This window comes from Bombus flavifrons, chromosome 3 (assembly GCF_040668555.2).
Source record: "Bombus flavifrons isolate JBK064 chromosome 3, iyBomFlav1_principal, whole genome shotgun sequence".
Lineage (NCBI taxonomy): Eukaryota > Metazoa > Arthropoda > Insecta > Hymenoptera > Apidae > Bombus > Bombus flavifrons.
The window spans coordinates 11,575,028-11,597,687 of NC_138444.1; the positions used below are offsets into that span (position 1 = coordinate 11,575,028).

The following is a 22,660-nucleotide window of genomic DNA, read 5'->3' on the forward strand; positions in this document are numbered from 1 at the left end:
TACATATTATAGTCATTTGGATAAAGTACGTCTAGTTTATTTCATAATTTATTTACAAAAAGTCTTAGTAAATTACACTTACAGGCATCTCCACTCGAACTAAAGTAAATAATTTAAGAACTACACGTATTTAGATATCTATAGAGTAGGATACTTTGGGGTCAGGGAGAAGCTGGGATTAGGGAAAGTGTTCTGTTTTAATGTGTTTACCTCATCATCGTTATTCTTCTTCTATTCTCCTTTTTTCCTCCTTTCTCCTCAACTGTTTATTCCTCAAACAAAGTCGAATCTAAATCGTTTTCATTTTTCCCGTTTTTGTTTTCTTTTATTTTACACATGCTACCCTTATGAGAACCGAAACACCGTTCATTTTTATGTATGAAATCCGTTTCTACGAAATGAGAAAAGGAAGTACCGACATAGAAGGTGTGCGACGATGAAATCGAATGTAAGTTGTCGTTCATTTCGGCGGACATCAAAAATGAGAATGGTTTTTTCTCGTTTTTTTCTTTCCGTTACATTAGATAAATGTATATGCAAGAACCGTCGAAATATGTGCAAAAAGCTGACAATGGGGGGAATAGTACTTGTTAGTTTTTCTCTCTGTTTACAATAACATGCGCTTTGAAAAGCATAAAAGTTTCATGATTATAAATACGTCCCATCGGAATCACTTGAATGGCACGATCGAGAGCTTAAATCCGAAAATTCTATGTTTCTTACCCTTTTCCGGATATATTTCGTTTCGGTACATTATTGAAAACTTTCTCTCTCCGTCTCCCTCCCTCCCTCTATCATTCGCTCCCTTTCACTCACTTTCAGTCTTACACTTCGTATCTTTTTCTTTTTTCCGAAGATGTTATTATTACTACAATATTGTTTCTCTTCGATTCCTTCCTTTATCACTTAGTACGTGTTGAAATTTGATCACAACGGCATTTAATTATACGTACGTTTATCCCAAAAAAGAAAAAAAAACAGAAAAACCGCATAAATATTGTTTCTTCAAAGAATTTTCCTTTACTTTGCAAAGTAGAAAAGTGCAAAAAAAACAAAATAAAATGAATTAGAAATAAAAAATAAAACAAAGCACTCAAAAAAAAAAAAAAGGAAAAAATAATGTGTGAAATACTATCTCGATAATTTCCATCAGAGTGGGATAGCATTCTCTGTAAGGTACGTAAATATGTTAAGCTGCCACTTGTCTATCGTTTAATATTTTGCTCTCGATCTTTATCCGTTCTTTTTATGTGTAAGCTTATATATATACATATAATTATTATATATATATTTATACATATAAATATATATAATTATATATATTTGTATATATGTACATATACAAAGTGTATACAGCAATTTTTTTGTTTTGACAGACACTATTCCCCACCCCTTTTTCTACCAGCACCCCCATCCTTCGTGCATACAACCAAGACATTCATTCGCGCTCTTACCATCATTATACAACATACAAACTTTTCCTTGATGCATACGAGGATCACAAGCACGCGAAGAGATGTATGAAATCGCGCGCGTGCAATCTATTCCTTCTTCGATTTTCTTCTTCCTGTCGTACTTTACATGCACACGTATTCAAAAGACGAATCGATTTAAGTTGTCTCGTCTCCATCTATACTTTTTTCTAATTTCTTATTTGTTCTTTCCCTTTGTTTCTTTTTTCATCCTTTTTATCAACTCATATACACACACATACATAGGTTGTCATCCATGTCTCATTCAAACAATAGTCCTCTCTCTCTCTTTTTCCTAACAGCAAAATGATCACACGCTATTTTTCAACGCTTCTCTCAACTTCTTTTTTTATTTTTATTTTTTTGTGTTTTGTCTCTCTTCTATCATTCGTGCTTTCCTTCATTCTTTCATGAACTAACTCTCATTTACATTCATTCGTTAATCGGTCTTTCTTTACTCATGCTCTCGCCCTCTCAGTCCTTCACTTTCTCTCTTTTCTAGCAATGTCTTTCTTCAGTTCTAGTTTTGCCTGTGCTTCTAAAGTCGAGACTCTCGGTGGCCTGCTTTTCTCTCATATTTTCTTTTTTGTCTGCACGGGAGACCACCGTGGGCGTTCGCGCCGAGTTGCATCATCTTTCATTATTTCATTTTTTCCTTTGTGTAATCATCATCACACGGCGCGGCGCAATTCGAAATAAGATTCAATGGAAGTGTGTGTTATCTACAAAATATCTTAATTACTCGCTAATTACAGCACAAAACATGCAAATATAAAAATTTGCATTATATTATCGTTAATATTTATATATATAATCGTCACCCGATATTATCGCTCCACATCGCACCATTTTAGGTTCGTCAAAACAGATTTCTTTTTTTTGTTAGTTTCAATCGTCTCATTTTTTCTTTTTATATATATATTATTATGCTGCTAAACGTTTGTTTCATTTCTCTCATCTTTCTAACATCTTTGTTTCATTTTTTTTTCTTTTTTACTCCCTCCCTGTAGTCCCTCTATCACTACACCCCATTTAATATCTCCACGAGTTCTCTCATTATTTCCGTTTCTCGGATATTCTCTGTTCACAGTTTAGTCCTTCTTCTCGCGAAATTTTCTTTCTTCTTCATTAACTATGAAATATCTTACACTATCGATATTATCCCAATTCATCAAGTAGGAAAGATATACTCGACGTGCGTTGAAGCAAATATCATCGCAGTATACCTTAACTCACTAACACCGATAATTAACTTTCTTACTCCTCTGGTTTTTTTGTTATTCGATATAAAACTACAACCACATGGCGTTATATATTATATCGACACTTTGTTCCTTCTCTACACACTCTATATCCCGCGTTTCCTTTCTTTTCATCGCTGTTCTCTCTATATAATTCTTCATTTCACTCGCACTCCATTTAACTACCTTTCTAACAAATTTTCGCTCTCTATCTCGCTCTCATATTCCCTAAAATGAATAGCAGCAACAGCAGCTTTTTTTTTCTACAAGCTGTCTCTTTCTCCATGTCTTTTGTTTGGAAACAAAAACTGATCATCATCATCACTTTTTGCACAAAAGGGGCTAAACAAACAAACACCCGCGGATCAACCAAGAACAAAAATGAAGAAAAATATACCATCCATTAGTAAAAGAAAGTTACGTGCCCCTGGAACACTGGAACAATACACGAGCAACGATTGCGGCCACTTGCTGATCTAAAATTTGACTCATCACCAAGGCGAGTAATCGTGATTCGTGCTGTAATAACAGAGTTCTGTTATCAGGATGCCTGGCGAGGTTCAGCAGCGTACCAGCAGCACGTCGCAGCATGTCCAAACTGGTGCCCATTGACTCAGGATTATCACGTAGTGCAGCCAATCCATGTTGATTTGCAACCCCCAATGCACTTGATTCTGCCTGTTCGATAAACGCCACCAATAGGGCCACGCAAGGTGTCTGCAAAGCGATCGTACGAGCCACACCACTGTCTGCTGCAGATAGAAAGTGAAGCAAGTTCACGCCGAACTCGCGCAACACTTGCTCTTCACTTCGGCAGAGTAACCTGGTCAATACCGAGCAAAGTCTCTGAAGTCTTGAGTACGGAGGTGTAGCAACTACTAGATCCACGTTGCATTCCGTCACGCAAAGCTTGCACAAAGCCTCCAGTGCTAGTCGTTGCGGTGATAAAGAAGAATTCGGGCCAACAGTGGGGAAAGGATCTTGTCCATGAGCAGCAGGACACACCGCCCAATGCAGAAGACCATCCAACACCGGTCGAGATATTTCTTCTGGGTGTTGACTTAGATCCATGTGACCGGCTATGTTTGCTGCCATAACCAGCACGTTTTCTCTGATGTGATGCAAAAAATCCCACCACCATTCGCTCTCTCCTTGTAAGCTGCTGCAAGAGTCTGCGAAATCTGCGTCCTCCTCGCGATCGTAGTTTCGTGTCTTCTGCGTCCTTACCGGATGTTCGTGATGCAGTAACAATAACTTACCAAGAAGACTCAGAAACGTTACATTCTTGGCGAATTCAGCCTCGTTGCCCGGGATAAATGTGAGATTCCTTAGAATTGTGGACAAACAGACGCAACGTCGAGCCAGGTTGTCTTGCGTCTCTGTAACAAGGTACAAACTTGCTTCGTCCCTCGAGTAACTCTCGTCCTCGTAGTCACTTATTCGTCTTCTTTTTAACGTGCCAGCTGGATCCTTTATGTTTAATCTTGGTCCCTCCTTATTATCATCTTTCATTACTGATTCTTGTTCCTCGTTCTCCACTTTGATCTCAATTTTCTCCACTTCGGCGTTACTTGTCATGTCGTTCAAACCGTTTTGTGTAGGTACAGCCTCCTCTTCGGGTTTCGGTATGTCTGCAAAGTGTTCGCCCATATTGTTATTCACCTTTGTCTCGGTGTCACATTCTTTCTTGAACCCGTCGTTCTTTTTCTCAAATAATTCTCTCGTAAGATCATTCATCTCAACCGGTTCTTTCTTAATCCTCGACAAAACATCACTCAAAGTTTTTGTCTTCTTCTTCTTGTCCAGCTGTTTCTTCTCATTCGTTTCTTTTGGTTTCTCCCCGGGTTCAGCTGTCTTTTGAGAGAACTCTGATGCTTCGAGTGTACCAGAATCTGCTTTGGTTTCGTCTTTCATGTCTGTACACTCTACTTCCTTCTGCAGCAAAGGCGGTTTCTCGTCTCGAAGGAGGCGGGCAAATGGTACTGATCCTATTTCAGATTGAAAACACGTCACTATGTACTTAGTGGTATTATTATCGACTTGCCAGGGTTCAGTTTCTGATTCACAGTCTTGATGATCCCAAGACCTCCTTGTGTCTAGAACAAACAAATCGTCATCCCTTGGAACGATTTTTACTGGACGACCACGTCTCGACAGAAACGTGTAATTTGCTGATGAAAGTAATTTCGTTCGATCTTCAGGATCAATGGGACGTGTTACGGCACCGAGATCGACCTCCGGACCATCTGCTGATTGATTCCAATTTCGATCATCTTCGTTTACTGGTGATTCGAACATATCGGACAAAGAACGTGAGAAATGTTCCAACAAAACATCCAACAGCCCAGGTAAGTGTGCCAGCCCGAAATAACTTACCTGTAGAATTCATTTCGTTATCATTTAGTATTTACGTTTATTCGTTATTGTGTATGAAAATATTAAAATATATCAAATGAAACTTACAGAAGAGTCATCGAATAGTAGGATATTTAATACGTCAAGAGCCCAACAGCTTTCGGCTAATAAGCCTGACCTCAGGGCCATCATAATACGCCAAGCTTCTATCGGTGCTACATCGGCACGTGTAAGTTTCCGCCGTTTATACAGAAGTGGGGTCATCGCTTCCACACTATCGGGAGGGAATGTCATTTCTCTTTTCGATGTTGGTTGTTGGCTAATCATGGGATTTATACCAAGCTGATTCTGTGAACCAATATCGATTTATGAACAAAGGACATACAACAAAAATAAAAAATACTGATTAATGCAACAACAGCAGAAAATAAAAAATGATTAAAAAAATAAGACTAGATGACTAAAAAGGTTCGAAATTTCATTGAAATAAACATACTAGCTACAAAATAAATTACCTGATGATTTCCAGGTGTAGGATAAAGAGGGGACGGTTGATTCGTGTAACGATGATCCCACGGTGGAGGAGCGTGAGCTATAGCATTCAATGTCGGCTGAGGTGTGGTTCTATTTGGTTGCTGGCTACCCCATTGTTGACTATTAGGAAGTACTGACGAAGGTGTAGAAGAAGCAGACTGTGGTGTTTGCTGTTGCGGTTGTGGTTGTTGTTGCTGTACCTGGGGTTGTGGTGGTTGAGATGGATACTGAACTCTATTATTTCCACTATTACTATTGTACTGATTAGTTGTATTTGGCCATCCTGTAAATAAGGATATCTCGTGTAACGTGTTTATTCGTGTATTTTAATGCGCTTAGCTATCGTGTCGATATTAAAATACATTTACCTGGGTAGGCTGGTCGTTGTTGATTATATTGCGGATACTGTTGGTCTTTGGCAAAATCTGGGTGACGTCTAGGTGGATTTGGACCTGGCGGTGGCGGTGGCATATTCTTATTTGCACTCGCACCACCTGAGTATATCTGTGTTCCTCCAGGAGCTCCATATCCACCCTTTAATATTGACCATAACATTTAATTCGATTTATAATAATAATAATAAAAAATGTTTATTATAATATACTATGGTAAAATGAAAATTAAAAATAAAAATGTAAGAACAAGAATAGGAAATAGAACATGTAATATCACCTGTTCTGGTCGATAATAATCTTGAGGGCAAGAATAAGACGAAGCAGCAGAAGGCTGTGAAGGTGAAGAAGGTTGGCTCGTTGCCGTTTGTTGCGGTACAGTAGGTGGATGTGCTTGAGGCGCAGATGGATAGCTATTACTTCTTGCATTAGGTGGTGTACCCGCCGAATAATTTGCTGGCTGTTGACTACTACTATATCTATTGTATATATCTTGTCCGCTAGCATTGTTCGGCGGCATATTTCCTCCAGGATATCCTCTGTAAGAGTCCTGAAAGTTATACTCCATTCTTTTGTTAAATAAGTGGTTCGAAATGAGTTTAATCTCTAACCTATCAACGTCTGGTACATAAGGTGAATAATGTGATCGCGGTGAGTAAGGTTGATTAAATTCTCCCTGTTGTGACAGCGTGTTTGCTTGCGACCGGTTGTACTGATCTTGGGGGTAGTTTTGGTAGGAACCTGTATTCTGGTAACTGCCTTGTTGTATGCCTGTTTGAATGCAAAATCAGATTATTTCAAAAGTATATCAAGAAAAAAATTCGTATAACGTTATTATAAATAACAACAAAGAGAAGATAGTAAGGCAAAATGTCGTGTGAGAATATTAAAAGTAAACATAAAAAAAAATAAGTTTAGTTGTATGTTGTGAAAGGAGACAAGGGTGAGAGAAGTACCTGAGGCTCGTAGCGGACCAGGGTGGGGCGTTGCGTTCGACTTGCGAAAAAGGCGTCCCACGCCGTCGTCGAACGGATTCGTGCTATTCTGCCCGCCCTGGTTCAAACCACCTACCAGAACATATTCTCTCAACCGCAATTCCTTTCACATGCTTGGTAAAGTGTTTATTATATCGAACACTTTTCCAAATCGTTCATTATCAAGATTTTATATATTCAATATAAAATGTTTCAACATAGCGAAATTGAAAAATAGAAAAGAATTTCTTACCTTGATGTGGAGAAGGTGCACTACTCTGACTAGGTGGTCTCGGAGGAGGAGGTGTATACTCTGACGAGGGTCCTCCGGGTGTACCACCAGTATAACCACTCTGATAACTTCCATAACCATCCATGGAAGCATTACTTGATCCAGCAGCAGGGAAGGAATCTTGTGAATTGGAAGATCCTAAAGATACGAAGTTAATGTTAAATTAATTAAAAATAAAAAAAAGTCTTTAATATTATCAGTTTTTAATATTATCAATAGTTACCTGGTGAGGGTACGGAGGCAGTTCCCTTTGATGGTTTCTTTTTTGAACCAGCTTCAACTTGATTTATGATAGGCTGAGGATCGACACCTCCACGGTCGAAATGACATTCATACGCTAACAAATGCTTGGTATAGTGTTTCCTTAGTGTGTATGCTGCACTACTACTTGCACCAATGCCCAATAATCCAGCTATATCTTTCCACGTTTTATTTTTGGTCACCTATAGAAAATTAAAGTCAATTTTTTCATCAGTGTTTGCCCGATCTTTTGTCTTAGCAGAGAATCCAAACAGACAAAAATCTGCATCTTGATAACGCAAAATAAAAACAAAAAAATACATGGAAAAAATATTACGGCGGCTAATCTAAAAAGAAATCAAGTAACGCGATCTTTCTTTCTGTATATACAAATACCTCGATTCCTGATCATGCAAGTATGAAAAATGAAACGAATAGACAAGAGTACAATCGAAACGAATTACCGTTATTACATTGATATTAAAAGTTTATTCTTCGCTGAATATTAGAATAATTCCATATAGCACCAAGGTTTGTAGATCAGGGCGTTTTCCATACGCGTCGAACGACTACTTTAAGAAAAGACGAGTTAAGCTTCTTTTTTCTTCATAACTTTATAAACATTATACAAGAAAAGAAAAAATACTATGTAGCAAAAAATATAATATAAATCATGCACACTTCAGCGCACACAGAAACAAAGCATATTTTACAATTGTATACGTCAAATGTATAAACAAATACTGTCGGTGTAATTGAAAATGCCAACAACAGAAACAAAAACTCGGAAAGCTTTGGCCGAGTTATTGATGTTTTTTTCTTTTGGCATATATCAAAACGTGTATACACAATATTAAAACGAACAAAAATATAAAACACATAGAATTATGAAAAAAACTACTATAAAGACACCGAGGGCTAGATGGAACTACACTGCACCTTGCATACCTCCATGAAGCCCCCCCTCTCTTTCACGTAGAGGTATAGCCGAAATAGGTCGAGGGGGTTCTTGGAGATGGTAGGACAGCTAGTAATAGGTGTTCTTCGTTCTTCCATGAAGTTAACTAATTTATCCAACCATGTTCTTCGTTCCATTGTATCATCCATTTCATACAGCTTTGCTAAACTGTCTGGTTTCTGGAATTATCATTATGAAACCTGTTAAATTCCTCTGAACTGAATGATTGTCATGATTTTTCTTGAACACTTCGATGTACTATTCTTTCTAAAGGTACTTGTTAATTTACAATGTCATTTAATTGCTTATAATAATTAACAATTATATATTTTTGAGTAAAATAAGTGATGACACAAGTGATAGATCTTTCATGCAGAAAGTACTGTTTTATAAAAACACTATTTGAAATGATAGTAAAATAAAAAAAGAGATAGCATGCAATTACATAAAGCAAAATAATGTAATGTTTTCAAAATATTAAAAGATGTAGAGAATAAGCAGAAGCTACAACTTTCTGAGGACATGTCATTTCTTGTTATCCAATAATTTATATTTTTGCTTAGTTAGTATTGGAGATTATGATGTAAATACGCGTCTGTACGAAATATAACTGTTGTATAACAATTTTTGGTAGATACACACTGCTTGATAATGAAAATAAAACAATAGTACATGGATATTTTTATAAAAATACAACATTAAAATAGACAAAGTTCAAATAATTACATTTGCTAAGCAAATATCAAGATGTCTAGATCAAACAAAGTACAAAACATTCAGTGTGTATAGTATGTTGTGCAACAGTATGATAAATACTTATAGTGAATAAACAGTAACCTTAGGTCTGTACGGGTCTTGAGGCACATGACTGTTAAATACCTGTAAAATATATAAAATATTGAAAAGTCAAAGAAAACCATAGCATAAAAACACATTATCCCTGATCATATATCATTCTTAAAATTTTCATGTAAAAACATTAAAACATGCAATATAAAGATACAGATATACATACGAAAGTAGTAACCATTATGTCAGATTCTTAAGAATCATATAACGAAACGAAATACATACAGGACTAGCAGGAGTACGTGGCCAACCAGGACTGTTCATATCAGGATATTCTTCATGTATCGAGTTAATACTCGCAGCACCAGGTGATGGAACTGTACTCTGTGGTGTAGTTGGATGGCTATGATATCCTCCCATCATATCCTTCCGTACCTTTGGTGGAAATGTCGGATCTTCTCCAGAAGCTATATTAAAATAAAATTATGCATTTTTCACAAATAAGATGAATTTTAAAGAATTTTTAACATTTTGTACTAACCAGCTGATGCGTTTGACAACGTCGACTGTTGAGAACCTTCATCTAATGATGTACCATCAGGACCAGTTGTTATTACAGATGTAACAGTGCCACTTGAAGTGGAAGTAACATTTATAACTGATGTACCTATATGATCAACCAGTAGTTTTAATCTTCCATCTGTTAAGTGAATTACCCAAAATGAAATACACAGTAAATGAAAAATGGATATACCTGAAGCAGTGGTAGTTATGCCACTATCATTAGAAGTTTCAGTAGTAAGATCTGCAGAACTATGGCTAGTTGGTGTTGGTGTTGAAGCGGGATGTGAATTGGGTGTAGTACTTGGTGGAGGCATTGGACTTCCTTCGTGATTGAGAGGTGGTGTAGCCGCAGGAGTATGCAAATGTGGTACAGCTGAGCTGGTTGGTGGTGGCTGACTACTAACGTGATTAGGGGATGGAGGTGGAGGACCCATTGAACTTGCTGGTGGACCCATATTACCAATCACGGCTACTCCAGGGGCACCTGGTGGTACCATACCTGTTGTACCACTACCTCCATAAACCTGAGGTGGTCCTGGACTAGGTGGCATCCCTGGTGGTACACTATTAAATCCCATTTTATGCTGCAAAAGGGGCAGTGCGTTGATTTTGTGTAAATAATATAAAATTCTTACTTTCTTAAAAAATACACTTGACTTACTGTATATGGAGGATATTGCACCAAATTATTGGGCCTATTAGAAGCTTGATACTGATTGTTGGGTGGTGGTTGTGAATTAGCTGGTGATGGATATCCCTGTGGAAATTGTACATGTGGACGGGGAGGTGGATAGGGACCTTGCCCATGATAACCCCCAGGCTGACCTGCAGCCGTTCCACCAGCTGCATATCCCATACCACCACCCATTGGGTTTATTCCACCAAGGCTTGTAGAACCAGGTCCTGGTTGAACAACACCAGGACCAGTGTTATTCATTTTATAGCTATGCATGTGTGGCGAAGGACCCAATGGCTGCTGGTATGCTCCTAAAAGCATAAGTTTATATGTTATATTTTATACATACACGCATGCACACACGCATATAAAAGACAAAGTATAAACAAAAGTTTTATATCTTTCATTTACCTTGAGTTGTCATAGGAGAGTGACTCATTCGTGCTGGTCCACTACCATCTGACTGGCTACTTGACGGGCGTGGAGGCATCTGAACGTTTTGTTGACCTACAAAAAGCAAGAGTACAAAATTTTATTCAAAAAACTAAGGAATTAATTAAAGTAATACTTCAGTAAAATATGAACCAGAAATATACAAACCAACAGCAGGGGACATCGAGCGAGAACCTGTAGATCCTGTAGGAGAAGGGGTTGGTCTCATCCCCTGTGAATTTGGTGTTCCAGGACAAGCAGGTCCATTCGAACTATCGTTACTATTTTGTCCAGATAATTCCTAAAATATAAAACATAAAGAAATATCTTAGAAAATTCTTACATTCAAACAATGTTTCCACAAAAGTATCAAATATAATTAAAACAAGATAATAATACATCTAATGCTTAAAACTCTATTTAATCTTTGAACTTAATTACAAAACTTTAGAAATATCAGATGAATATAGTAGTTAATATCATCTATATAAAACGACTAAAAATAATTATAATACAGAGAAAACCATAAACAGAATTATGTAAATAGAAGTTATTCCTGAATATAATTGCAACTTTTTAAACAATTTACTTCATTTTACATTTCATTAGCTTCAGCACGAAAGCTGTGTTAGCAAGATTATAAATAAAGAAGTAAATAAATATATACACACACAACACACATGGGTATACACACACAAATAAAGGTAAAATAAAAAATCCACTTCTTAGAACGCAACATTTACGTTCCTTTTATATATGTTGTATACTTTCTTTGTTGTCACATTTTAACCATAAGAAAATTAGGAAATGCACTCTACACACGCGGCCACTCGCCACTAATCGTACGATGCAACATAACACGTCATACACACGCGCATGTTTCAACGATATTTTATATATACGTACATAACATACGTCGTATACAGTTGGCATGTATGTGGAAGAGCGCGCGCGCCTATGTATGTGTGTGCGTAACACCTCGCACAGATCGTCACTATGATACATTGAAAGAGCGCGCGGGTGCATTAGAAGAGAGAGAAGAGAAGAGAAGGGAATTGAAGGGAGGTCGGAGTGAGAGATGAGGAGAAAAAGAGAAAGACAGACCGAATATAAGTATAAGAGAAAGAATTACGCGAGTGAGACAGATGGAGACACATAGAGAGAAAGAGAAAGAGAAAGAGAAAAGTACATCGTTACACCTACCAAGCAGTGGACAGTTCATCCGTACAGAAGACGATTAGAGACTTCCTTGGATGTATCACGGAACGTATAGTATATACTGTGTCGGACACAAGGACTCTCGGCATGACGCGAGAATCGAAGGAGAGGCGTTACCCCGCGCACTACGACAAAACCCACCATAGACCTCGTATGTTCCCCGTACGATTTTCACATGTTTTACGGGAATCTCGTGTAACAACGACACACTACATTCAATCATGTGTAAATGAAGATAATCGGTGGTTTGATATAAAACCACGCGAGAACGGGCATAATTTCTCGTCTGTCGACTATGGAACTGCTGTTGGTTCACCGTGTACTTCGTTCGACCATCGCATGTTGTGTCAATAAGTCTCTCTCTCAGAGTGTTTCGTATCGTTAGGGTACAACCCTTCGATATCGAATTCTAAATTGGCAAACGGTACGATCGTGAAGGCCGCGTATTTAACAGGTTAGAATCGGACAGTTGATCGTCTACGTACGTGTACGTGGCCGGGAGTAACTAAAAACGTGATTCTTTTTATCGAGTGTTCCGTGACTTCGGTTTACAGATTTCGCGTCTAGCTGCTCGTTGGAGGGCGTTCTTTCGTGGCGCGGCAAGCGTTCGGCAACCATCGGTTATTTCCGTAACTCCTCGGCGAAGAGTACCCGTGTGCTCCAAAAACCCCGAGAGAGTACGCGAGAAAGAAAACGTATAAAGTCAAACTACACGAGAAACAAACGCTTTTCCAACTAAATAAATTCTATGCAAATTCAATCAATTATAATAACATTAAAAAATCTTTGTTCTCATTAAAATATTTTTATATGTTTTAGGTTATATCAACTCAATACGCGTTAATAATTGTATCCTTTAAATGACTTAATTATTGCAATTTAAACAACCATTGTTGAAACTTTTCAGCTTTCGAGAATTTGGTTCTGTCTACATTATTTTTATACATTTAATACGCATATTCAATATGATCACGATTTTAATTAATACAAACTATGCGTTTAATCTTATAAAATAAAAAGAAATAATGAATGATAATATTAACGATATTATGTAATAATATTTTTATCCGTCGATGCCATAACATCGCGAGGGAATAAGTTAAACGATGATAATCCTCAACCAAAATTCAACTGATTTTTAAAACAGCATAGAAAACATGATCGATCTACTGAATTTAATCTAATAAAATTAGTAAATAACAAAATTTGTTCCAACATCGATTTTTCAGTAAATAAACAAGATTTTACACTTATCGAATAGAGAAATAAAGTTATATGTAAACAGAGAGTTCTATTTAATACCGTTTAAAAGAAACTATATTGGACGTTTAAAATATATTCGCCGGTTTTCAGTCGCGTCATGGGAATACGAGAAGTTCGATAGCATGTCGCAGAGTGACAGTTGCATGATCTAACGAACCGAATATAGCTGAACGATATAAAACGTCAGAAGTGGTGGGGAGAACTACCTCAGATACACAGCCCCCCCCCCCACCAGCGATTCGAGCGAATCACACACTCGCTCTCGCTTGCTTCTCTATACTCAGGTAACCTGTGTAACACTCATGCTTCTCCCACTAGACCGCTCATCTATATTGAAAGAAGTGAGAGACCCGATATAGGACAAAGAGGGATATACGTGTTCGCACATACATACGAGCGTATATGTTTGAAAAGGGATAGCGAGACGAACACAGTGGGAAAGAGCAAGCAAGCGAGCGAGAGAGAGAGAGAGAGAGAGAGAGAGAGAGAGAGAGAGAAGGAAGGAAAGAGGAAGAGGGAGAAGGCGGGAAGGGGAAGTCACTAATATCTGGGGCTCCAGCGGCCGCGCAACTCGCGCCCTAATCGAACTCTACAAGTCGCTTATTCTCCATCCCCACTTTCCACACCCTGCCCCTCCTACAGATAGGCAACCCATACTCGAGAGGTCTCCCTTTCGCTCACTCATGCTTGCTCTTTTCACGAGAGAAGTATTGAAGTACTCCCGTCCACTGTATCCAAGATCAAATGGCACTTTATGCAACGTGAAATTAGAATTCACTTTGCAATGCCAGTTATCGTGACCGACCACGTAAGAGCCACTGATGCTTTTATTGTTAAACCGTTCGTTTTTAAACGTGGCCCAAGTCGAGAACCAATCGTAACATAAACATGAAATAACAATAACACGTGCACACACGTGCATCCACGCGCGCATGTGCTTTCTAATTAAGATCAAAATAAATCATCGTCCAACGCTTCAATCGCGAAATATGAAAACGTTTTATTGAGAATTTCGCACCTTTCTGCTTTCCTTCTGGGTTATTTGAATATTTTTAAAAGAGAATCTTATATGATATGTTATGGTTATTGATAACCTTGGATAATTTTGAGACACTTTATCAAGGTACTTTTTTGAGTGTATATATATATATATATATTGTTGCAAAATTTAATTGTACTCACCCCTGAATCTATTCCTTGAGTATTTGGTGTTGTTGATCGTTGCTGTAAGTTATGAAAACTCTGTAAACAGAAATAGAATTTATTATAAATCACATATCCATACATACAACTAAAAATATACTGATGAAAAAGTTCATTTTCTTACTTTCAACTGTTTACCTTGATACTTTGCAATTTTTTAAAAGAATTTAGATGCAAATAAGATACTTTTTTGTTAATACATTAAGACAAAGGACAAACTTTGATATTCTTGTTTACGTGTATAGCCAATAGAAATTCTTATATTATTACATCAAAAATACAAAAAGGTTTTTGTTATTTGTATAACTTACTTGAGATTGGCTAGTTGACTGTGGTTGTGGAGATGCAGAAGGTGGTGGTGCTGGGGATTGAGAAAGAGCACGCTGTGGTGATTGGCTGGAAGGATTGGTCTGATTGGCTGAAGGTGGTGGTGGATTTGGTGGTCCACCTTGATTCCAACCTCTCTGTTCTGTGTATAAACTGGAAGGATGGCTAGTTTGCGTAGTATATGAGTTTAGCTAAAAAAATATAAAAAATTAATTAATAAGAGTAACTATTTTATTGAATAAACTTTGTAATCATTATTATAAATACCTGATGGTGGCTGTATGGTGCATGAGGTCTTGTAGGAGAAGAATAACGTTGTGTATATTGTTGATATGGCATAGGAGTTGGGGAACTTGGTCCACCAGGTCCTGCATGCAATCTTGGTGACCCCTATGTATTTTATAATATATTTAATTACTCAATTATTAAAACAAGAATTAATAATACATTTTATAAAAAATAAGGTGTACATAAATTATTACAAATGACAATTTATAGCTACAAAAGTAACGAAAACATAAAATGTACTTTGTACACAGTTATAGATAGATGTAGGTTGTTATACTTACCGTCTGTGGAGGACGTTGGCCAGGTTGTGGATAAACCGGAGGGACAACTGGGGGTCGTTGGATGGGCCATGGTTGTTGATAAGGCTCTGGCCCCATTCCAGGATAATTTCCATGAAAACGGTGAACAGGCGTAGATGCTTGGAGTAACTGATTTAACGTTGGTGTTGGACCGGTGGCTTGCGATATACTTTGCCCTGATAAAAACCTTGGTTGACCAGGAAAACTGGTTGGCGTAGCCCCTACATATGCCAATCGTGATTCAATCTTGGAAGCTGCATAATGCTCTTCCATTTCGACCCGATGAACTCTTTCACTTTCATGTATTAAGTGTTTACCATGATAATCCAACTGTTTCCCTGGAAAGTCTCCATGCTTTCCCATGTACTCTGGTACCTGCTTCGCTGGATAATCGGTCAATGATTTGGAGGGAAATTCGTTTGATTTGTTGGTATACTCCTCCGGATAATCGCGTATTACGTTCGACGTGAACGGATGTCCGGGATGGTTTGGATGCCCGGGCGTATCGAGAGGCTCTTGTTTGCCGATAGATTCTTGAGGAGCTTGTCCAGCCTCCCTTGGTGATTTAACTTCACCGGCAGTGTGTCCACCAATGTCCTCGCGGTATTGACTCATCTCGAAACCCGTGTCCCCGCCGCGATTCACATATTTAAGCAGCTGGGCCGCGCCCCGGGACACTTTATCACCCGGCTCTGGATCCAGCTGCTGCTTCGTATTAACACTTGCACTATTCCCACCGACTTGCGGACGTTTCTGTGCACATTTCACGGACTCGTTCAGCTTCACATCGTTTTGTTGGCTCTCGGCTTGCGTCGCAGCCATGTTCTCTCCTCACGGAGCCATCGTCGTCTCATAAACTGGCCAATCGCGGGACCTCGTGTGTCTCGCGTACTATGTACTCGAAATCGAAATCCTATTCCGTTGAATATCTCCTATCGTACTCAACTCTTTCCACCACATCCTCAGTCAGACTAGCGAAGACTAAACACCGAACTAACAATTTTTGCTTCCTGCCGTTTTCAAAGTAGAAGGAACCAAAAAAAAACTCATACACGAACGTCAAAAGCAGCGTCGCATGTATTACGCCATCTTGCGGCTATACCGTCAATCATTCGCGCCCGTTTCAACTCTCATTTACAATCGGCGACTCTTCTCGAGACCTGGTGGTCGCTCCGTTCGACGATTTCTTTCTAACCAATTTACGCCTCTATACTTCTATTGAAAATTCACCCCCACTTACATACACCAAAATATCGAATGAAATTGCGCTCGTATTTAATTCTTATACTTTTGTATCAAATGTTCATTTATATCTAATAAATAACTTCTATTCATATCCAAATATTTCAACGGATATTAATTGTTAAAATTGCTAAATAAGATTACTATCTTACTGCGTGCTTATACCTACATTTAAAAAAAAGTCGCAATAGCAAAAAATATTAGGATGTAGTAAACAGGGAATAGACGAGTAATGTCTTTGCATAATATTGCACACTTATTTTTTTATCAATCCTCTTGCTGAAATTTATAACAAGAAAGATAAAAATCAGTCATAAATAGTCATAATACAATTACCTGTTTTTATTCTGTTTCTATATAAAAGATATTTACTTTGGCGCAAGCGCATAGAATAATATACTATACGTAAGGAATTTAGATGCGGTTGTCTTTCGCTGGTTTATTCATTCTTAATTTTGTGTATTAAAAACCAAATTTTTCGATTTCCAATTTTTCGAAACCAAGATTTTCGTCTTCTTTAAATGTAATTCGTTCAAGTTTTAACACTCAAATAATTTAACAATAATTATCCGCGACAAGAAACGTATTTGATACCATATTACTTTTTGTTACTAATCTGTATTAAAAATTGATTTCAAGGATAAAAATATCAATTAAAATTATTTAATTATATTTCCACAAATTAAAAGTAATTAAGTGTTCTTCATTTTTACAACAATTATAACGATTTTAGCTCTTCCGTACTTTTAAAAAAATGAAGATTGTTAAGGTTCTTAAAAAAGTTTATGTGAAACAGTTTCAATAAAAAATATTCAAAAAATGAACTCGACAAGTAAAGTGTATTTGTACAAATATTACGTGTACAAGTGACAAATAAGTGATAGTAATGGCGCTATTGTAGTTTATTACGGATGATAAGCATTACGTAGTGTAATGTTGATTAAAAAAAAAGTTAAGCCAATATGAATGATAGAAATTCCGATAAGAGTAATATCGTAAATATAAAATATAAATCGATTAATAGCATTTGTTTATATTAGTATTAAAAATTATGTGTGTATTCTTATCGCATACGTGTGTCGCTATGTACATACGTCTACGTGGTATTTCAATCCTACGTGGCAATATTCATCAGTAATGATTGTTTTCTGCCTTTGCTCGTATCGATATGTAGGCATGAGGTATACCTTTCATTAATATTCTTTTCACTTCTACGAAAAAAAAATGTATTTGTGTATAACAAATACTTTGCAAACGCATAATTAAATTTTTAGTACATTTTATTTTCAATTACACTTTTATACATTTTATTATATTATTAGTCAATTAGTGAATAAAGATATATTACAAATACAGTTTTTTTTAATCAAATTGGATATATTTCATTTAAATATTTATCTTCATACATAATTCTGAATCTGTATACAATTAAAGAATATATACATTTTTAATCTTCATTTTTAATATCTTTTCAGAATAAAATCTGTTTTCAAATGTGTTTTACTATGAACACATTTTAATTAGGATTATTGATGAGTGATGCAACGTAAAAGAAAGAAGCTAGGAACAATGAGAGCTGTAATACTTGTTGGTGGCTATGGAACCAGATTGAGACCCCTTACATTAAGTCGGCCAAAACCATTGGTTGAATTTGCTAATAAACCAATGCTTCTACATCAAATAGAAGCTCTGGTATGTTGCGATATCTCTGTGATACTTTTATTTTTTATAAATTGATTGCAAAATTACATTTAGGTAGCAACAAATGTGACAGAGGTAATACTAGCAGTCTCTTATCGTGCAGAAGAGATGGAAAGAGATTTGAGCGAAGAAGTTAAAAAGTTAGGGGTACATTTGATCTTTTCACATGAACCAGAACCACTTGGCACTGCAGGCCCTCTCGCACTGGTACATGATCTGTTATGTGCAGGAGATGAGCCATTCTTTGTTTTAAATTCTGATATCATTTGTGATTTTCCATTTATGCAACTTTTGGAGTTTCATAAAAATCATGGTAGAGAGGGTACCATAATTGTAACTAAAGTAGAAGAACCATCAAAATATGGTGTAGTAGTCTATGAAGATGATGGAAAAATAGAAAGCTTTGTAGAAAAGCCGCAGGAATTTATTTCTAATAAAATTAATGCAGGTATTATATTTTTAACACTGAATTCAGATGTATTAGTTTCTGAATGTTTGGTGGTATTAATTACTGTAATCTTATAGGCATGTACATTTTTAATCCAAGTGTCTTAAAAAGAATAGAATTGAAACCTACAAGTATAGAAAAAGAAATTTTTCCACATATGGCTCGGGATGGAGAATTATATGCAATGGAACTAACAGGATTTTGGATGGATGTTGGACAACCAAAAGATTTTCTCAAAGGAATGAGCATGTACCTGACATCTCTAAGACAAAAATCTCCAGAAAAATTATATTCTGGTCCAGGAGTAGTAGGAAATGTGTTAATAGATGAAACAGCAAAGATTGGGAAAGATTGTAGGATAGGACCAAATGTTACAATTGGCCCTGGTGTTATTTTATCTGATGGCTGTTGCATTAAAAGAAGCACTATTCTTAAAGCAGCTGTAATAAAAGAGCACGCATGGTTGGATGGGTAAATGTTAAAGCAATTTATAATGTATATAGATAGTGTATTTGTATGTGCTTATAATGCAAAGTGATGTCATCATAGGTGCATTGTTGGCTGGAGAAGCGTTGTCGGACGTTGGGTGCGAATGGAAGGTACTACAGTACTTGGTGAAGATGTAATTGTTAAGGATGAATTATATATCAATGGGGGTCAAGTTTTACCTCACAAGAACATTTCCAGTTCTGTACCGGAACCACAAATTATCATGTGACCAAGAACAGTACTTTAAAAATACACACTGAGCATAATGAACGACCAAACTACGAAACATTTTATAAATAAAATTTTTACTAGCTTTTTTAATTACATATAAATTGATGTTTAGTATATATTTGTTTGTATCGTTTTTTATATTTACAATTTAAATGAGCTTTACCGGTAGTCCTCGTACTACTATTGCGGCCGCGGTCATATATTGAGAACAGATGTCTTTAGATTTTGCTATTGCTCTTAACATTTCAGATTCTGTAGACACATTTTGGGAGCTTTTACGATTTTTTAGAAATTCTAATTATCAAAAATTAAGAAAAAAATAAATTATAAAATCATAAACTTAAAAAATAAAAAAATTAACAAGATACTTTATAATTTTTTATACTAACTTAGTGTACCCGCACACCACATATTAATATCAACATCAGTCCATGGTCTATTTAATGGAGATGGAATCCAATTACTAATGAAATTCGTTGTCATTTTATCAGTATCAGCGTCCGTAACTTCCCACAACATACCGAGCACACAAGGGCTAACAATATAATATAAAATATAATATAAAAACCAAGTAATACATAAATAACTAAAGTTATAAAAAAATTTATTTTTACCTGCTAGCTATTAAATACTGATTTGGGATTCCATATGGTGGGTAACGTCCTCCTACTGTAAGTAATTTTACGCTACTACAACCAAATAATAAAACAATTGATCTTACTCTGAGTCTTTCTATGCGTTCTCCTGGCAAGTATTGTATTCCATTGCCATGACCATTATACCTATGAAAAATAATAAATTATGAAAGTTAAAAAGATAAGATAATATTTAAAATAAACATTACATTAATATATCACGGTTAACTAGTGCATCTTCAAAAATTCCTTCTTGTGGCTCAACATTATACCAACTTTTCCAATCTGGTAACCAATATTCAATGAACAACCTCATGCGTTTTTCCATTTTAGTCAAGTTACCAGAAGGATTGACTATACATGTACCCATATCATTTTTTGTATAAATTATTTTACAGCCATTCTCCATTGTACTTTCATGCTCTTTAAATAAAGCATATGCAATGTGCAGTGATGGAAAACGAGTAACAGGATGACATTTTAAAATTTCCATAGATTCAAAAGGTATATAATCCATATGCTGTAAAATGTTATATAACATATACCAAATCACGAACTTCATTTTACATTTTACAATGGGTATGCTCCAAACTTACTTCATCAATGACTAAAATTAATGTTTTCCTAATTGCATTTTTTAATTCTTCTATATAAGATAGTTTCCCAAATATGGACAGTATTATGTTATCTGCCAACTTATTATAATCAGGAAGTACATATTTTACTGCACGTGCTATTTCTTCTCTTGTGAGAAAGCATGCTGATAATGCTACTTTTCTTAACAACCACTTAGATCTTTTTGTTATCTTTTTTCTATAATGCATAATACAGTTAAATACATGTATGTCAAAAAATTGTTTAATTATTAATTTATTCTTTACTTACGAATTTTTGTTATCAGATATTAGTTTGTCAATCATTTGTACAGTAGCTGCTACTATGTCATGTTTATTTATTGGATCTGCTATAAATAAGATTCTCCACTCTCGTAACCATGTATATTCTAATGCTTGGATAGCAGTCTACATATATGTAGGCACAGATATATACATATATATATAGAGAAAAGTTATTAAATTTACCAAAATTATGTTTATTATATAAATACCTTCATACTTATATTTTGCCTTTCTCTCATTTTCCAATATAATTCATTATTCGCATAAGTAGCTTCTAATTCTGACCTATTATTAGAAAGTAATTTCTGAATTTCATAACAGATATCGTATGAAGAATCTAACTTTGGTTTTGGTAATGTTATACAGAAGGGTTCTGTTTCTTTGGTCCCTGTTGGCAATATGGTAATATGCATTTCATGCATTGCATGTGGTTTAGTTCTATTATGTTTAAATATATCTCCTGGAGACCTATACTGTCCAGTGACTTGAATCATATACCATTCTATATAAAAAAGAAAGATATATAACAGCTTTAATACGTTCAATAATATTTAAATATTTTATTTTCTTACCTTTGGGCAGATCAAAAAGTTTTGCCTTTAAATTATCAACTCTATTTGTGTCATTTATATTAAATCCAACATAAGAAGCTTTAAGTCCAGAAGATTGTTGTGTATTTAAGATTGATTCACGCATTTCTGTTTTCACACTTCTATGCAATATTTGTTGACGAAGTATCACTGCATGTGACTCAATTAAATGAAATATAGCTTCAATCTCATTACCAATCTACAAACAGTATTTATAAATTTATCAAAGAATACTTAATTCTATATTGTTTATGTGACTTTGTTAAATTGTTAATCAATAATTACTTAATTTTTATATTATTGAATAATTATATTCATTCTATTCATAATTATAAATAAAATCAATATAATACCTTTAAATAACAAAGTGCCAACATTTTGTTGAGATTTGCATATTCGACACTTCCTATGTTACATTGTACCTCTGTGAATAATTTTTCGATATTCCTTTTCACATCTTCTATGAAATTAGTTTCTTTAATATCTGATGTTTTTTCACACTTGTCATCATTTAAATGACATTCGTGTAAAATTTGAAAAATTTCGTCCATGTTAATACACATAAATCACTTTAAACATTATAACTTCTTTACCTTTTAGCGCTTTGTGGCATTAGTTGTACGTTTTAACTGTTATTTCAAACGATTCAAATTCAAATGTGACTAACGACGAGAATACCAACTTATATGTATGCATATATATACGTATACATATTAGGTTAAGGAAGAATAATAATAGAGTATCAATTATTTATAATTTTTATGTACTATTTTTCAAAATAATTTTACATTTTGGACTCCCATCCTATATATTTAAGAAAATATATGTATTTTTGTTTAAATAAAATATTTCATGTTCCAAAGGATCCGAAATAAACATGAATATACATAAGCAAGACATATCAGCAA

The 22,660-nt window shown here is 35.7% G+C and overlaps 3 protein-coding genes across 7 annotated transcripts; 1 reads left to right on the top strand and 2 right to left on the bottom strand.

The window, feature by feature from the left end:
• Window positions 1-12: 12 nt before the first annotated feature.
• On the bottom strand, window positions 13-16,619 carry osa (trithorax group protein osa). 4 transcript variants are annotated; one of them, XM_069110276.1, is made up of 22 exons: window positions 15,835-16,619; window positions 15,500-15,738; window positions 15,198-15,320; window positions 14,915-15,121; window positions 14,583-14,642; window positions 11,088-11,220; window positions 10,899-10,994; window positions 10,473-10,798; window positions 10,002-10,395; window positions 9,789-9,914; window positions 9,533-9,714; window positions 9,296-9,337; window positions 8,440-8,637; window positions 7,484-7,703; window positions 7,222-7,398; window positions 6,951-7,061; window positions 6,606-6,765; window positions 6,275-6,533; window positions 5,971-6,136; window positions 5,584-5,885; window positions 5,177-5,416; window positions 13-5,089 (listed from the first exon to the last, which is right to left on the bottom strand). In XM_069110276.1, the coding sequence occupies exons 1-22, from the start codon at window positions 16,337-16,339 to the stop codon at window positions 3,131-3,133; spliced, it is 6,225 nt and encodes a 2,074-aa protein (XP_068966377.1). In that variant the 5' UTR covers window positions 16,340-16,619; the 3' UTR covers window positions 13-3,130. The 4 variants fall into 4 exon arrangements, with proteins under 4 accessions (XP_068966377.1, XP_068966375.1, XP_068966374.1 ...); XM_069110274.1 differs by having other exon boundaries at window positions 8,449-8,637; window positions 15,500-16,619; XM_069110273.1 differs by having other exon boundaries at window positions 15,500-16,619.
• Window positions 16,620-17,164: 545 nt separating this feature from the next.
• On the top strand, window positions 17,165-19,995 carry Gmppb (GDP-mannose pyrophosphorylase B). Of its 2 annotated transcripts, none has more exons than XM_069110337.1 (5): window positions 17,165-17,929; window positions 18,235-18,451; window positions 18,515-18,908; window positions 18,986-19,379; window positions 19,458-19,995. In XM_069110337.1, the coding sequence occupies exons 2-5, from the start codon at window positions 18,299-18,301 to the stop codon at window positions 19,624-19,626; spliced, it is 1,110 nt and encodes a 369-aa protein (XP_068966438.1). In that variant the 5' UTR covers window positions 17,165-17,929; window positions 18,235-18,298; the 3' UTR covers window positions 19,627-19,995. The 2 variants fall into 2 exon arrangements, with proteins under 2 accessions (XP_068966438.1, XP_068966437.1); XM_069110336.1 differs by having other exon boundaries at window positions 17,166-17,940.
• Window positions 19,686-22,419, bottom strand: Sse (extra spindle pole bodies like 1, separase). Its single transcript, XM_069110313.1, has 9 exons — window positions 22,106-22,419; window positions 21,735-21,951; window positions 21,372-21,664; window positions 21,149-21,285; window positions 20,860-21,076; window positions 20,473-20,783; window positions 20,243-20,410; window positions 20,018-20,163; window positions 19,686-19,922 (listed from the first exon to the last, which is right to left on the bottom strand). The coding sequence occupies exons 1-9, from the start codon at window positions 22,313-22,315 to the stop codon at window positions 19,777-19,779; spliced, it is 1,845 nt and encodes a 614-aa protein (XP_068966414.1). The 5' UTR covers window positions 22,316-22,419; the 3' UTR covers window positions 19,686-19,776.
• Between the last annotated feature and the right edge of the window lie 241 nt (window positions 22,420-22,660).